At 46.8% G+C, this 17,379-nt stretch overlaps 1 protein-coding gene across 6 annotated transcripts in view; it reads right to left on the bottom strand.

Annotated features, from left to right (window-relative positions):
* The window catches only part of ATXN2L (ataxin 2 like), a 1,992,254-nt gene that overhangs the window by 1,321,056 nt on the left and 653,819 nt on the right, over positions 1 to 17,379 (bottom strand). For all 6 annotated transcript variants that reach the window (XM_044058577.1, XM_044058574.1, XM_044058578.1 and 3 more), the window contains exon 5: positions 9,818 to 9,965. In XM_044058577.1, the coding sequence (XP_043914512.1) occupies positions 9,818 to 9,965 (148 nt within the window). The remainder of the gene's footprint in view (positions 1 to 9,817; positions 9,966 to 17,379) is intronic.

The following is a 17,379-nucleotide window of genomic DNA, read 5'->3' as shown; positions in this document are numbered from 1 at the left end:
GGGGAAAGGCGGGAGGGAAAGAGTACTGCAACATGGAAGAGAAGGACATCTAAGGTTTGTAAGATTTTACACAACTTTCCTATGTCCTTCTGCTCCAATGTTGCAGTATTCTACATGTGGGTGAGTGCCAAAGCTCAATGAGGATTAGGGGGAGGTGGCCTGGATGATGTTTCCAGGAATCTGTGTGGGACAGCCCTGGCAAACCCTGCCCTAGCCCTGGAAATACGGTCTAATTTGTAGTGTTTGATAAATGTGTGCACTGAGGACAAAGTGGCTGCCTCAAGAATGACAGTGTCCATCCCCTTGAAAAATTCTCCAGAAGAGGCCATTGCTTTGGTGGAGTGGGCTTTGACATTGCCCTGTAAAGTCTTTTGAAATTTTGTCAGGCAGTCACACACTACGTGCCCTATCAGGAAAGGGAGGCCTTTGGCTGGAATGCTGAGCCGGCCTACACAGAGGAGGCTGTCTTCTAGCGGGTCTTCTAAACCAGGGAACAGCAGGTTGGAGGATTTCCTGAAAAATTGGGTCATGGACAGGTAGTTCCTCTGGAACTTGGGAACAGGCGAGACCAGGATATGTTTCAAAACCTCAAAAGGTCAGCCACCTTTTCGCCAAAAAGTGCTGAGTGGCCCAAAGGTGCGTCCAGGAGTTTGGACCTGAAACCCTCTGGGAGAAGCTGTAGTCATAGCCATGAATATCTCCCCAATACTGAAGCTGATGCAGCTGACCTGGCTGGGGCTTAGGCTGCATCCTAGCTACACCTCAATGAGTGTCTGCTCACTTGAGAGATGAGAGCCATCAGGGAAGAAAGGGAGGCTTTGGTTGCACAGTCAGGGATGTCTTATAACTCTTTAGAGGCTTTGTCTAGAAGAGCCAAAGAGTATTTGGTCATGTGTTTGGTAGTTTGTGGCTCTAAATGAGAGGGTGGCCGAAGTATCAATTTTCTTTCCCAACCTTTCCATGGTCTTGCTGTCTTTATCAGCTGGGAGGATTGTAATGGTAGGCAGCAGTTTGGAGGCCATGTCCGTAGATATGGAAATGCTGGCTGGGTCAGCAGGGGGCATTTAAGGAGAAATGTCTCCATCTCAGGGACCTTATGCAATTTGTCTGCTCTCCAAGGAGCCAGAGGTTGGGAGTCCATTCTAGTGGAGGTTCAGGTAAAGTCATCCAAAAAAGCAGGTTGGATGGGGGGAATAGCAGAAAGACCGGGAGTGTCCATTTGGATGAGGTCATAAAACCTTTTCTGAACATCAGACATAATCCGAGGATTGCCACTTAAAGTGATGTTTCATTTTATTAATAGTTTCCCCCAAATGCAAGATCCACTACAGGGGAGTCAGGTTCAACAGAGCCCTCCTCGGGAGAACCATATCCCAAGGGGGATGAGATCTGGGAGGAGTAGGAAAGAGAATCCTCAGAGGAGTCAGACAATCCCTATTCCTCAAGCTGTTCTACCCTTCTTTCCTGGGTTGGAGGTCTGGGACTAAGGAGGGGAGGGAGCAGTGGCAGAGGGTTCTGCTGAAGGCCTAAGGGCCATAAAGGCATTGAATAAGCTCTGGCTGAAATCCTACCAATCTGGCATGCTTTCAGAGGTAGGAATAAGGTGTCTTGTCTTCTGTTTTTTCTTCAACGGCCTAGCCAGAGTCTGGCTAGAAATAGGCCTAAGCTAACTGAATGGAAGAGCAGAGGCGGTGTCCGGAGAACTCTGATGGAAAGTTGGTACACCCACCCCCCCCTCGGCATCTAGAGAAGGTGCCGGTAAAATCTCTGTGGACGTGTCATCCTCTCGAGATTTTGCGGCTTCCTCGGAGGTACCCGCTACAGCTGTATTGGCGTATGCCGGATCCTCGGTCAAGCAAATGCCGGTTACAGACTGAGGTACGGCAGACAGAGGACTTGGCCTTCTTCCTAGGTGGTTAGGACTGGGCGTCAGGTGTGGCCTACATTCCTAGCGCTGTTTCAAGCGTTGACTTTCTAAGTACAGGTTTAGGGCTTGCAAACGGCAGCATAAGGTCTTTGGGACAAATGAACGGCAAATGGCGCAGTTCTCGTGGTCGTGTTCCCTGCCTAGACAAAAGAGACACTGGTCATGGGTGTCTTGGTGGGGAATCTGCCAACCGCACTTGCCCTTACGGGTTGACATTAACAGACTATATATAAACAAAAAATAGGACTGAAAGAATCCCCAATGGGGTACTTAACTGTGCCTTTATCGATCCGACATCCGCAAGAAACAGGAGCACCTGGTGTACGACTAGCGGCTGAAAAGTTCTGAAGGCTGGTGAGTGTAGACTTCACTTTTATGGCCCACGTTCCAGCGGCCACGTTAGATGTTCGACGCACCAAGAGGGACTGAAAATCGTTGGAAACCTGGCCGGTAGAACTGGAGAGGAAGAAGGTTAAACCCACATGTAGAATACTGCAACACTGGAATAGAAGGACATCAGGTGGTACAGTTACATGTTGGGGGGGGCAAAAAGCATAATGGTTCTGCATTTGGTGAACTGCACTTTCACTTTTTTTTTAATCAAACAAGCAACTGACCAGTCTTCAACAGCCTGTCCTACAGCTACCCGTAATGAGAAGTTATGTACCTACCATAACGTTCCATGTTAGTTGTCTTCTTCTCGCCTTCTTTCTTGCTGGATGGGTTCGGTGCCGATCCTCGGCTCCGACTCGGCTTATACCAAAGCTCGAGAGCTATTTTTACCGGCTCGAGGTAGCCCTGTATTCCACAATGCTAGGCGCTAATTACCCAGATCTCGTTTGATAGCTAACACTATAGCAGTTCTGCCCCCAGAACAAAGGAGAGAATGGCATACCTATACAGACAGCCATCCCAAGAAAAGGATGACCACTGGAGACCATACTGGGAAAAAAAAGGAAAGGCTCCTTAGGATCCTATCGGTCTGTCCAGGCTAGGGGGTTGGAGGGCGGGACGCAAGAAAGAAGGCGAGAAGAAGACAACTAACATGGAACGTTATGGTAGGTACATTACTCCTCAATGTTAAGTTGTCAATCTCGCCTTCATTCTTGTTGGATGGGACCGCATCCCTAGCACCTCAACCCTGGGTGGCTCGTTGGAACAGACTCTTGAGGACGGTGGAACCAAAGTTAGCTCGGCTTCTGGAGGCCATGTCCAATTTGTAATGAGAAATAAAGGTATGGGGAGAGGCCCATGTGGCTGCCGCACAAATTGAATCTAAAGGCAACCTGTCCTGAAAGGCTATAGACGTAGCTAAGGCTCTAGCTGAATGGGCTCTAGGTCTTGAAGGAAGCTTTTGACGCCTCAGTTCATAGATGAAAGTGATAACAGAGGCCAACCACCTAGAAAGGGTTACTTTGGAAACTGGAAGGCCTTTCTTCCCTTCAGCATAAGATAGGAAGAGCTGGTCAGATTTCCTAATTTGCTTTGTTCTATCCAGGTAGTAACGGAGTTGGCGATGAACATCCAAGAAATGCAATTTTTGTTCAGCTCTGTCAGAGTAATTAGGGAAGAAAACTGGGAGATCGACAGTCTGGTTTAGATTTGCCTCAGAAGATATCTTGGGTAAAAAGGAGGGGTTAGTTCTGAGGGACACTCTATCTTTATGGAAAACAAGATAAGGAGGACAAACGCAAAGGGCGTGAAGTTCTGAGACTCTCCTCGCAGAGGTTATGGCCACTAGAAACAAAGTTTTCCATGAGAGTAACTTCAAGGAACAGGAAGCCGCAGGTTCAAAGGGAGGGAGAATCAAGGAGGTTAAAACTAGATTCAAATCCCACTGCGGTGGGGGATGTCTAACCAGGGGTTTGAGTAAAAAGATACCTTTAAGGAATGCTTTACAAAGTTTATGAGACATAATGGAGGAGTCTGACAAGCCAACATGAAAATTAGAAATGGCCGCTAACTGGACTCTGACAGTGGAGGAAGAAGAACCCGAATTAAAGAGTTCGGCCACAAAATCTAAGACCAATTGGATAGGAGCCACAAATGGGTCTATGTTCCTAGATTTTGCCCAGAAAGAAAAACGTTTCCATTTGCTGGCATAAATCCTCCTGGTAGAAGATTTGTGAGAAGCTAAAATGATGTCACGTACCGAATGGGAGATAAAAGGAAGCCTGGCTAAGGTTGGAAGTGGAGCAACCAAGCTGTGAGGTTGAGAGAGGGGAGAGATTGGTGCAGCTTGCCCGACTGATGGGTCAAGAGATCTGGAACTGGGTCCAGATGCCAGGGCTGCTCCAAGAGGTAACGGTGCAGGAACGGAAACCATATTTGTCGAGGCCAGTATGGAGAAATGAGGATCAATGTGGATCTCAAGGCAGTAGCTTTCTGAATAAACTGAGTGATTAATGGAAAGGCGTACAGGAGACCCCGGGGCCAATCGTGGACTAGAGCGTCTCTGGGAGGGTGGCCGGGAAGAGAGTGAAAAATTCGTGGCATTTGCTGTTCTGGGGTGTAGCGAAAAGATCGCAGCAAGGCTGACCCCATTTTCTGAAATTTTTTTCCACTATTGACTGCTTGAGAGACCACTCGTGCTGCATGAGAATGGCTCTGCTCAGCCTGTCCGCTATGACGGACTTCCCGGGGATATGCGTTGCTATCAGAAACCGTTGAGAGGAGATCGCCCACTGCCAAAGTCTGAGTGCTTCTCGACATAAGGGATAGGACTTGGTTCCGCCCTGCTTGTTGATGTACCACACTACGGATATATTGTCTATCTGAACTGCAATCGTCCCGATGGGAAGAGAGTCCTGAAGGGCTTACAACGCTAAAAGAACTGCTCTCACCTCTAGAACATTGATGTGCAGGTGGCACTCGAAGGGTTGCCAAGTGCCCTGGACCGTCCTGCCCTGAAAATGCCCCCCCCCCCACCCGATCAGGGAGGCATCCGTTGTCACTGTAGCAACCGGGGGGTAACGAAGGGTCTGCCCTGAGTCACTTGAAGGGAAACCATCCACCAGGACAGGTGTTTCTTGCATAACTTGGTTATCAAAATGTAGTGTGACATCGGGAGCTGCTGGAAGGACCACTGAGAGAAGAGCATCCATTGCAGGAGTCGCATGTGGAAGCGAGCTAAGGGAAGTAGCGTAATGGCAGCCGCCATGAGACCTAGAGTCTTCAGTACAAACTTGGCCTGAATTTTGTTGCTCTGAAGCAGGATATGAACATGTTCGCGAATATCTGTGATTCTTTGAGCCGTCAGTTTTGCAGAGAGTTCGACTGTGTCTAATATGGCGCCTATGAAGGTAATAGACTGACAAGGCGACAAGGCAGACTTTTCGAAGTTTATGGAGATACCTAGCTCTTCGCAAATCTGAATGGTGTAATCTCTGGATTGAATAAGTTGACGCCTGGTGGTGGCGGTAAGGAGCCAGTCGTCTAGATATGCACCTGGAATCTTTGACGCCTCAGATGAGCCGTAACCACTGCCATGCATTTGGTGAACACTCGGGGGGGCTGTAGTGAGACCAAAGGGCAGGGCCCTGAACTGGTAGTGACTGGCTCCCACCCGGAAGCGGAGAAACCTTCTAGAGTGCCTGTGCATTTTGATGTGATAGTACGCATCCTGAAGGTCTATAGAGCACATCCAATGGTCCTGACCCAAAAAGGGTAGAATGGACTGTAGCGTGACCATACGGAACTTCGTTCTTTGAACAGACTTGTTCAGTCTGCTGAGATCCAAAATTGGTCTCCAGTCCCCTGTTTTTTTTGGTACTAAAAAGAACATGGAGTAGATTCCGGATCTTTGCTGGTCTGCTGGGACTGGCTGGATGGCCCTTTTTCTTAGCAGTTTTGAGATTTCTAATACTGCTTGTTCCCTTAGACCAGGTGGAACATCTGGAAGGGGTCTGTTTGGCTGTTTTGGGGTGTGGACAAAGGGAATTTTGTAACCCTCGGATATGATCGACCGTACCCATGTGTCTTTGGTAAGGGAAAGCCAGGCTTTTGGGTACAGTGATAATCTTCCCCCGACTGCCTCCGAAGGTGGACAGTTGGGCAGCTTCTCAGGGATGCAGGAAGGGTTGGCCAGAGACAGCTTCTCTGCTACCCTGATTCTGCGGACCCCCTCTGCCCCTGGGGCGGCGTCTATTGTTGTCCTCCCCCACCTCTAGAGGGGAACTCACCTCGTGCGTCCGGTGCGACTCCCTGTGGTTTGCAGAACCACATTTTTCCACCCTTCTGACCTTTGGGGTATGGTCTGGATGGGGTGGAAAAATGGACTCCCACGGCAGAGAGAGTCTTGCCGTTTTGTTCGCATCTGGTCAAAGTATCCTTCACCTGAGGTCCAAACAACGCTGAACCGTCAAAGGGAGAGTTGATGAAGGACGCCTTAAAGGAGTCAGCAAAGTTACAAAGCCGCATCCAGGCATGTCGTCTTAAGGCCACACCTGTGCCTGCAGCCCTACTCACCCCATCGGCCGCATAAGAAATAAGCCGCATGGAGGAGTTAACAATCGAGTTTAGGGTTGCCAGCTGGGAGTTGATTTTGTCCTGAGACCCCGCAGCTGTTGGATCCTGTAGAGTGTCACACATTTTTTTGAGCAAGTCTCTTTGAAGACAGGTGAAATGACATAAGTAATTCAGCGACCGCATGGTAAAAGTCGCTGAAGAAAACATCCGCTTGCCGACCTATCCATGGTCCTAGATTCCTTATTAGGAGGACGGATAGGTACCGAAGGATCAGCCAGTTCCTTCTTAGTGGCTGCAGCCACCACCACGGCATCAACAGGGACACCCTTGGTCAAAAACTGTTTATTAGCAGGGGCTGTGATAAATTTTGAAGGCCTCCGCGGGGTTGGTTCCATCGAGTCAGGGGCCGTCCATGCCTTCCTGGCCACCACTTCCATAAGGGGGTCGAAGGGCGGAGACACCCAGGAGGTGGAAGGGCGAGAACCAAACGCCTCTAGGTAGACCGACTCGTCCTCGGAAGGATTGAGGGTAGACCAGTTCCCCCTCTGCTTGAGGATCTCAAGGATGTCAGAGAAGGAGACATCCTCAGAGGGAGATCTTGGGGACCCCTCCGACTCATCCAAGTCGGTATCAGATGTGATGGACTCAGGGGAGTCCAGATGCTTCCTCTTACATTTCCTCTTCCGAGGGGGCTCCCCTGACGGATCAGTGGAGGCCTCAGAAGAGGAAGATGCTCCCAATGGGGGCCCCTGAGGCGTAGGATCTCTGCGGTCAGGGTCGGGAGGATGGGTAGAGACCGCAGCAGGCACTACAGTGGGAGGAGCTGAGGGAGGCGACCGAGGAACAGGCACAGGGCCCAGCACACTCCTCATGACCTCGAAAGCACCCCCTATCAGGCAGAGAAGAAGGTCCCCGCTCCAAAGAGATAAAGACCCCTCCCGGCACTGAGAGGGATGGCTCCGAGGCCGATGTCAGAGCCAAACTCACCTGCGCCGAGGCTCCGAGAGGGAGAACGGGGTCGGACAAGGGTCCAATGCCACTCGCCCCCTCTGAGCCGACGAGGGAGTCACGGCGTCTGGATCCCTCCAAGGATGGCACCATATAAGAAATTGGAGCCGACGACGGAGCCGAAATGGGTGGTATCGGCTGCGATGTGTCGACGGTCTCGGCTCCCACAAACTCCGGCTCCGAACTCAGGGGAAGAGTCGGAGGAGGAATAGCCACTGTCTGTTGAGAAGGACTATGAAGCATCTGGGCCAGTGCCTGCGACTTAAGAAGTCTAATAACCACCCTCTTGAGGTCATGGTCCAAAAGCCTGGAAGACTGAGAGGAATAGGACCGGTGACTGTGCTCTGAAAGCAAAGGCGATCTCGGAGCCGAATGGACCGACTCCAAAGAGTGGGACCTGGAGCGCTTACGGGTCAAAGTCGGTTCCGACAAAACTATCGGAGCCGACTGAGTTTTTGAAGCGTCGGCTCCAGCCGGAGCCAATGCCGAAGCAGAAGTAGCACCACTGGTCAGAGGCTCTAAACTCGGAGCCGACGATTTAGTGGGCTTAGAAGGCTTGCCCGACGAAGACTTGGCCGGGGAGCCTTCAGGCTTCAATAAGCCTCTCAAAATCAATTTGTTTCTGCGTTCCTGCAGGACTCTTGGACTGAATGCATGGCAGACGGAACAAGAGTCCTGCAGGTGCAGAGGGCCTAGGCAATATACGCAAGAAGTGTGACCGTCTGTCAGAGACATTTTCTGACAGCACGAGTCACACTTCTTGAAGCCTGAGACCTTGGCCTCCTTAGACATAATGGTGGAACACACCCAAACACCAACACACACACCACAGTAAATAAAAAACCTAGTCCAGTCACTACGCCACACCAAAGACTTAGACTACAACTAACACAGACTTTAACAAATTACCCATAAACTAACTTGGCCTTAAGGCCTAGCTATATAAGGGGAAGGAAGGGCCGAGGGGATAGAAAATAGACCCAAAAGGGGACTATACAAGGCGGGTTACTCTAAGAGGGGACAAGGAGTATAACAAACACTAATCCTGAAAATAAAAGGGAAAAATCTTACCCGAAAAGCTGTTTTTTTTTGAAAAATTACCAGAGCGCCGGCAAAAACGCAACCTCACAGCTAAGCGGCAAACGAGATCTGGGTAGTTAGCGCCTAGCATTGTGGGATACAGGGTTACCTCAAGCCGGTAAAAATAGCTCTCAAGCTTTGGTATAGGCAGAGTCGGAGCCAAAGATCGGCTCCGAACCCATCCAGCAAGAATGAAGGCGAGATTGACAACTTAACATTTAGAATTACAATTAAAAGACTGGCATATCAACAACAGCCAGTCTAAAAATAACAGCAAATGAGCAAAACCAATAATGTCCCCAAGTACCACCCATTCACCTGTATGCACTGCTAGATAGTCTGCAAGTGCGAGTCAAATGAAAGAAATGTAAGTAGTGATAAAATACCAGGAACATTACAATCATCAGCAATTTTTCTAATTAGTCAATTACGGAATGGACATGTATTACCAATCCCAAATAAGGGCAATTTCCTGTGTTTCGGAAAACTGTCACACAACAGGAACACACAGGCGGCACACACACTAATGCTGCAGTACCTCACATATGGGCTTATGGAAAAGGCCATAAATCAACACACAAATAAAACTAGGTGAAAACTGTCAACATTCTTATGCAAACCGAAAAGTAGATGCAACAGGCAAACAGAAGGTACAGCACTTGGGATTCTGTTACAGGTCATTCCTCTTTCCTCGAACTGGAATATGCGATAAAATATGCGATAACAATATTCCCACATCCCCATGGTGCTTGCTGATCATCAAGCCTCCATACTATGAGCCAAATACATTTGTTTCCCCATTTCAGGAATTTCTAAGTAAGGGTGGTAGCAGGCCAGACATGCATCATATATGCATCCATGATGCTGTCTAATGTTCTCACTAGTATCAACACAACAATAAGGATACACATGTATGCTAACCCCATCTCTGGTGGTGGACATATTATGCACCTCCCATACACATGCATGTTCACAAACATAAAAGCACCCGCCCCCTCAGCGGGTTACTGTCTCTGGCATGGAATCAGATTTTGTGTCCTTGTCTCCTATGGCACCTAGTTAAGTGCAAACCTTCAATTACATGCAAGGAGTCTGACAGACCAGGACTAATCCCCTCTCCCCCAGTGGACAAACCCATATAATCCATTAGTCCCACCCCCCATGCCTGGACCTTCCAGTGCCTAACCACCATCTGAACTCGGGTTTTTTTAGTTCATTATCAAGCCTCATTCCATATAAGCTCAGAAGCCACCCTCCCATGACAACAAAATTACACAAATGACTAAAGTGGTATAAAGGAAAGTAATTTGACATTCAGTAGATATGGACATATACCTTTAGTTGCATAATTAAGGTCCACATTCTTAAAACGTACTAAGATGACATCTGAGGGGCTGAAGATCATTGTGTCCGTTATCTCTTCACGCTTGGGACACACTTCTTCTGAGGTCTTTTTATGTACTGCATCAACAGCCAGATCAATCTACAAAAAAAAGAGGAATTCAGAGCGTCACCTAACACAAAGATCTGTGATGGACAGATTTTCTTCTCTAAAGTACAGAACTAAATAATATACCTACGCACTTCAATATGTATTTGTCAGTCATATAACTGCAACAACACACACACACACACACACATACATACAAACACACACCCCACACACACCTTGCACCCCAGCACAAGGCCAAATGTGTACATATTTAATGCATTTAAATCATGGAGTGGGTCTAACAAGATGATGCTTGTCCTTCAAATAGTAGCCACTATGCAACAGATTTTCTCCAAGGCATTTAGGTTCATAGGTTAGTACTAAGCTAATTGCCCTTGCGAGCCATTTTAAGCCTAGCCAGTTATCCCTTGTGAGACTCAAACCATGCACCTTGTGTTTGTAAGGCAAACACCTTAACCATTAGGCCACCTTCCCAATCCCTTGTGACATATGAATGTTTTGTGGTGTGTGCTAAAAGGACAGGAACCACTAAACTTGAAGAAAAATCTGAATGCAGCACTGATGCTCTTATGATTATCATAATTTGATCGCTCAAGCACAGAGTGACCCACTTAGGTCTAAAATTACCAGCCTGCACCAGTGCCAGAGGCAGCCATTAAAACAAGATACTAACCACACTTATTAACAGAAGTAACCAGATTTTTTCAGCACACAACGGGTATACAGAGTCTCAGTATTTTTTTCTGTAGCTAAACATTAGATCTGATGTTGTCAATCTTTATTTATCCATGACCTCTGGGACACTGTTCCAATCCTTGGAACCAGCTCAGCCGATACATAGCTCGCGCCAGCCAAAAACTCTCGATCTAAGACTCCACCCACAATACCCCTCTCCAGATTACCCAAGATCTTGTTTGTTGCTCTTGTGACAAGATGCATCAGCCAAGTAAGTTTTTCATAATTTTACTCTATTCCTTTGTTTTTCCATCTGTACAATTACTTAAATTGTTATGTATGTTCAATAGTTCCATTTCTACCCATCTTGCCTTTTTCTTTGTTTATCCCTCTCTTCCAACATTTTGGTGTTCTCTTGCTTTAAACGTGTGAGGGTGTTATTTTATACCTTTAGGTATTTTTGCCTACCATCGTTGGTAGCCCTTTCCTACCTCTGTTTGGTAGTTCTGGTCTACCACTGTTGGTAGCAGTTTCCTCCCACTGTGTGTGTGTTTTCCTTTGTGTGTGTGTGAATGCAGTCTGCTGACTATTGTTTTCCTCTGTCAACATGGCGGACAAATCCAAAGGAACAACTGAGTTTAAGCAATGCCAGAGTTGTAGTAGGAAGATGCCCAGCTCTGATGGGCACTCTTCTTGTGTGTACTGCTTGGGGCTGGCTCTAGCTTTTAGTCACTGGGCCCTTGTAGAAAAGAGAAATAAATTAATCTGAAAAGCTCTAATTAAGACTTCTATTAAGGAGGGTTTATCCAAGTCTGATACATCTTCACCATCCTTTCCCTCTTCTTCCTGTAAATCAGAAAGTACAGTTTTGTACCTACCATAAATGTAGATGTTCGAGTGTCTTCACTACTGTAGTCATTACACTTGGGTTATCCTGCCGTCAGGCGGTCCCACAGTCGGCCAGAATTCCAAAGTCTTGGTCCGGCTTCGGTTGCTATCATTTCTTCCCTGACGTCAGTGCGCCAGGGGTATATAAGCAGCAGCCAACGCCATTTTCTTCAGTTTTTCTTGCCCCAGATGTCAGGTGACCACAAATAGGTAGGCAATACACATTGCTAACAAAAGATACATAACAATAGAAAAACAATTCCTTCAGTTACAAGCAAATACACCAAAATAGGTTGTATAGGTAGTAAGGTATAGATTAGTCCCAGGTAAGAAAGAGGGGATGGAGGGTGGGTAACCTGGACTGCAGCAGTGAAGACACTCGAACATCTACATTTATGGTAGGTACAAAACTGTACTATGTTCGTGTTTTCAATGCTGCAGTCATAACACTTGGGTAGAATCCCAAAGCTGAGGTTGAGTGGCTGGTGCTAAAAAGCATTCGGAGTGGCTATAAAGCCCTGCAGCAACTGCAGTGGTGAAGCCAGCTCTGGATTTTGAGTAAAGAGGCAGGTGGTAGTATTTGGTAAAGGTATGCACTGAACTCCAAGTTGCTGCTTCCAAAATATCCTTGGTAGGTACTCCTCTGAGGTAGGCAGCTGAAGTGGCTGTAGCTCTGGTGGAATGAGACCTGATGTTGCTAGGCACAGTTTTTCCATGTTGTGTGTAGCAGAAACGTATACAGTGTCCTATCCATTTGGAAATGGTCTGTTTTGTAATAACTTTCCCCTGTGATCATGCAGCATATGCTACAAACAATTGCTCACGTTTTCTGAAGGCTTTTGTTTTGTCCAAATAGTAGCGTAGCTGTCTATGTATGTCCAAAGTATGCAGAAGTCTCTCCCCTTTATTCTGGGGATTTGGGTAAAATGCTGGCAGATGTATAGTTTGGTTTAGGGCCACACTTGATACCACCTTTGGCATAAAAGTAGGGTTTGTTCTTAAAGACACCCTGTCTTGATGAAAAATGATGAAAGGTTCCACTGCCATTAGTGCCTGTAACTCTGAAACTCTTTGTGCTGAAGTTATTGCCAAGAGCAGAGCAGTTTTCCATGAGACATTTTAATTCTGATGAATTTGCTGGTTCAAAAGGAGGTAAAGTTAATTTCTCCAAGACAAAGTTGAGGTCCCAAGTTGGAGTTGGAGCTCTACGGGGCGGTTTTATGTTTTTAGCCCCTCTGAGGTACTGTTTTAGCAAAGGATGCGAGAAAATTGGTGAATCTGTGTTGTAATGAGCAGAGATGGCAGAGACGTGGATTTTAATGGATGAAAAAGATAGGCCATTGTCCAGCATCTCAGTCAAATATTGTACTATCTGAGGAATGTTGGGGACAAGAGGGTCAAGGCCTTGAGCCTGGTTCCAGGCACAGAATCTCTTCCACTTTTCTGAGTAGGATTTCCTGGTGCTAGGCCTCCAAAATAACATCCATCACAGCGTCAGTGAGAGGTGTAGTCTGCTTTATTAAGTAATCTGCCATGCAGCCAGGTTCAATGTTTTGAGCTGGCTGTGAAATATCCGATTGTTTTGCTAAGTCAGAAGGTGCGGAACTTGAGGTAGAATCCATGGTGGGCCCTGAGCTAGGTTAAGATTGGGTACCAGTGCTGGCGTGGCCAGTCTGGGGCAATCAGGATCATTTTTGGCTTTTCTTGGCTGGCTTTTAGGAGTACCCTTGAAAGTTGAGGCAGAGGTGTGAAAGCATATACTTGTAGGTTTTTCCAGCTGAATGAGACAGCATCCACTTTCCAGGCTTGTATGTGGTAAGTCCTTGTGCAGAATTTCTGTAGCTGGCAATTCAGTGGGGAGGCAAACAGATCTATGTCCGGGCTCCACCATTTTTGTTCTATCATGCTGAATATTTGTGGATTTAATTTCCACTCGTGTGGGTCCATGATGTTTCTGTTTAAGTCATCTGTCAGAGTATTTTTCTCTCCTGGCAGGAATTGAGCTTGCAGATGAACTTGAAAGGTTAGAGCTGTATTCCACAAGGTCATGGTTTGCCTGCAGAGGGAGTATGAATGAGTGCCCCCTTGCTTGTTTATGTACCACATAACTGTGGTGCTGTCTGTCTTTAGTAGTAGTTGTCCTGGATGTAAAAGGTTCTTGAAAGCTGTTAGGGCATTTTGTACAGCTAGCATCTCTTTTTGATTGATGTGAAGATGCCTTTGTTCTGCGGTCCACTTGCCTTGAATACATTTTCCTGCCATGTGTGCTTCCCCAGGAATAATCCGAAGCATATGTTGTCAGTGTCTGACTGGCTGTGGGCTGAGTGAAAGGTTGTCCCATGTTTAGGTGACATGCCTGTGCCCACCATCTAAACTCCTGTTGTAGGCAGGGAATAAGTGATATTACTGTTTCCAGACTGTGACAGTGTTGAGACCAAACATTCTTTAGGTACCATTGTAATTTCCTCATATGCAGTCTGGCATATGGAATTAGTAGTATGCAAGATGCCATGAATCCCACGGCGTGCAGAATTTTTCTTGCAGGGAGTTGGGTTTTTGTTGCCATCAATTGAAAATATTGAGTCAGTTGTCCTTGCTTCTCTGGCGCGAGATAAGCCATCTGGGCAGTTGTATTTAAGCTGGCACCCAGGAATATTATCTCTTGTGAGGGCACTAGTTTTGACTTCTTTTCGTTTACTGTGTACCCTAGGCAAATCAGCAAGCTTTTTACAAATGCCAGATGTTTTAGAAGAATGTCCTTGCTTTCTGCTTGAATAAGGCAGTCGTCCAAGTATGGGTATATCTGAATCCCTTTTTGTCGGCAAAATGCAATTACTGGTGCCAGGCATTTTGTGAAGACCCTGGGTGCAGTAGAAAAGCCAAAGGGCAGTGCAGAGAATTGGTAATGCATTGAATCTGAGGTATCTTCTGCAATTTTGTCTGATAGGGACATGCAGGTATGCCTCCTTGAGGTCCAACGTTACGAGCCAAGCCTTCTTGCCCAGCATGGGAAGAAGCTGCTGTAGTGTCAACATTTTGAATTTTGGAACATCCAGGTAAGTATTTAGCGAAGAAAGATCCAGAATGGGCCTCCAGGCTTTGTCCTTTCTGGGGACCAGAAAGAGTCTTGAGTAAAATCCTTGTCCTTGCTCCGGTATTGGTACCTTTTGTATAGCTCTCATTTCCATGAGGGCTGTAATTTGTTTTTGAGCCTCTGCCCATTGATTTAGTGGCAGGTTTGGCATTCCTTTTAGCCTTGGTAAAGTGTGAAAGTGGAACCTATAACCTTGAGAAACAATATTCAGAATCCATTTGTCTTGGGTGATCATATACCAATTGTGAGAAAAAAGTGCTAGCCCCCCCCCCCCCACCACCACCACCACCAAGAGGGCTGCCAAGAGGGAAGTGCTTGGCAGCTGAAGGGGGAAGTCATTGGGACTGTTTCCTATAAGGTTGTTGCCTGTCATCCCCTCCTTTTTCGGTTGATGCACCCCATTGCCAAGGTCTGTAAGAGCCTTGGAGCTGACCTCTGCCTCTTGGATGTCTGTATCTGCCCCTTTGTGGTCTGTCTGTAACTGGAAAGGACCAATTTTTTGTAGGCCAATTTCTGCTAAATCGAGGAGGCTTAACCTGTAAGAAATCCTTTACCGTTTGCATAGATTTTGCCTTATCCTCCATTTTCTTTAATACCTCTTCTGCCTTCACTCCAAATAAAACATCCTGGTGCAAAGGTGCATCCAATAATTTTGCTTTAACATGATCAAGTAAACTTTGCTCTTTTAACCACCAAGCATGCCTTCGAATTACAGACCATGTAAATGCTGCTCTACAGGAGACCTCTAATGAATCAAAACCACATTGCAAAGAATGTTTTCCCACTTGTTCTGCTGCATGCAATAAATTCTGCATTTCCTTAAAGTCAGGATGTCCTGAATTTGGAAGCATCTTTTGTTTTAATTGAGACATCAAATATTGCTGATATTTAAGCATGTGGAACTGGCAATTTAAGGCCCTCATTGCTAAAGTTGCAGATGTATATACTTTCTTCCCCCATCTGTCTAATGCTCTAGAATCCCTGTCAGAAGGAACTGGGTTTTTAGCTGTAGAGGCCTTTACCCCTTTAGGACCCTGGGAAATACTTTCAGGATCAGCAACAGGGCTTCTATAAAGAAATTTGTGAGAGTCAGGGACTCTCTAGTATCTGTCTGGTTTGACAGAAGCAGGAGGCAAAGAATCAGGATTTAAACTGGATTCAGACTACACATCATCCACAATGTCTAACACTGGCGGAATAGCAAGGGGTCTGTGCTGAGGCAATAAAAGGAAATCGCTGAGCCTTTTCTTGGATTCTGAGTAATCCTGGCCCTCCCAAGGGAAATGCTCCCTCATGGTATGTAAAGTTTCCCCAAAAGTGTAGTCCTCTGGAGGATCCTCATAGGGGGGTAAAGAGTATCCCTGATCTGAAGAGGAATCCGAAGAAATGGAAATCTGGACAGATGAGTCATAGTCTGCATCCTGTCTAGGCCTTTTATCAGAAGGGGGCTGGGACCCCCTGATCAGAGTAATTAAATCTTCGGCCATCTTGAGCATCTGTTTCTTCGGCATGGAGGCCTGTCCTGGTGAATGCTGCACTTGCTTCTTAGTCTTTAAAGGGGTTTTAGACTTGGCAGAAGTTTTGATGGCAAGTTGTGTAGGTCTGAATATACACTCTGAAGCAGAGGGCTGCTCAGCAGCTCCGGATCCCTCTGAAGGGTTAGTTTCGGTAGGCCCTAAAGCATGAGTATCCAGAAGCCCAGCCATCTCCACATGGGAGTCGGAGGCGGCCTGTGGTGCTAGAGAAGCAGTCAGGGGCTGCAAAAGCACCTTGCTGAAAACCGGAGAACTGGCGACTGGCCTAGAAGAGGATTCGTCGTCAGTTATGGGCCTCGGATGTCTATCCTTGTCTTTGCGCTTTTTGTGTATCCCGGTCGTCGGTTGTTCCGACGGCATGGTATAATTGAAATTTCTGCCGAAATAATGTCGGGAAAAATGAAACCAACTTTTAATAGTGCGCTTGTTAAACCTAGCACAAAACCGACAACTAGTGACGTGTGGTCTGGGCCTAGGCATGGGATACAGTAAGAATGAAAATCCTTATGAAGTATTTGCTTCCCACAAGAAATACAATTATTAACTTTTACTGACATCGGACTGAGGCAAGAAAAAGTTTCCCCAACGGGGTACTTAGCTTTACAGAAAACTTCAGTTCTGAAATTCGAATTGAAAATCTGAGGAGTCGGCCAACCGGCACTTGCGAAAGTACAGTTTTGTACCTACCATAAATGTAGATGTTCACCCTGCTGCAGTCATTACACATGGGTTATCCTGTCGTCAGGTGGTCCCGCAGTCGGCCGGATTTCCAAAGTCTTGGTCTGACGTAGGTTGCTGTCGCCTCATCCCTGACGTCAGTGCGCCAGGGGTATATATATTGCAACCGACGCCATTTTCTTCAGTTTTTCTTGCCCCAGATGTCAGGTGCCCCCAAAAAGGTGATCCAAATTTGTACCAAAAGGTGTGAACACACTACAGACACAAAATTCCCTCAGCTGTAAGCAAATACATCAGTAAGGCATAGCAAAGATTTAGCCAGTAGATCAGAGGGGTTGGAGGAAGGGTAACCTGGACTGCAGCAGGGTGAACACTCGAACATCTACATTTATGGTAGGTACAAAACTGTACTATGTTCATCGTGTTACCCTGCTGCAGTCATTACACATGGGTTGAGTCCCAAAGCTAAGGTAGGGTGGAGTCATCATAGAGGGTTAGTGGAGGCAATGAGGCCCTGCAGAACTGCAGTGGCGAAGCCAGCCCTGGACTTAGAATAAAGAGGCAAGTGAAGGTG

The sequence above is a fragment of the Protopterus annectens genome, chromosome 16.part0 (assembly GCF_019279795.1).
Source record: "Protopterus annectens isolate FY-2018-M chromosome 16.part0, PAN1.0, whole genome shotgun sequence".
Classification (NCBI taxonomy): domain Eukaryota; kingdom Metazoa; phylum Chordata; order Ceratodontiformes; family Protopteridae; genus Protopterus; species Protopterus annectens.
The sequence above is the reverse complement of the archived record's forward strand: the minus strand, read 5'-3'. Positions and strand labels throughout refer to the sequence as shown.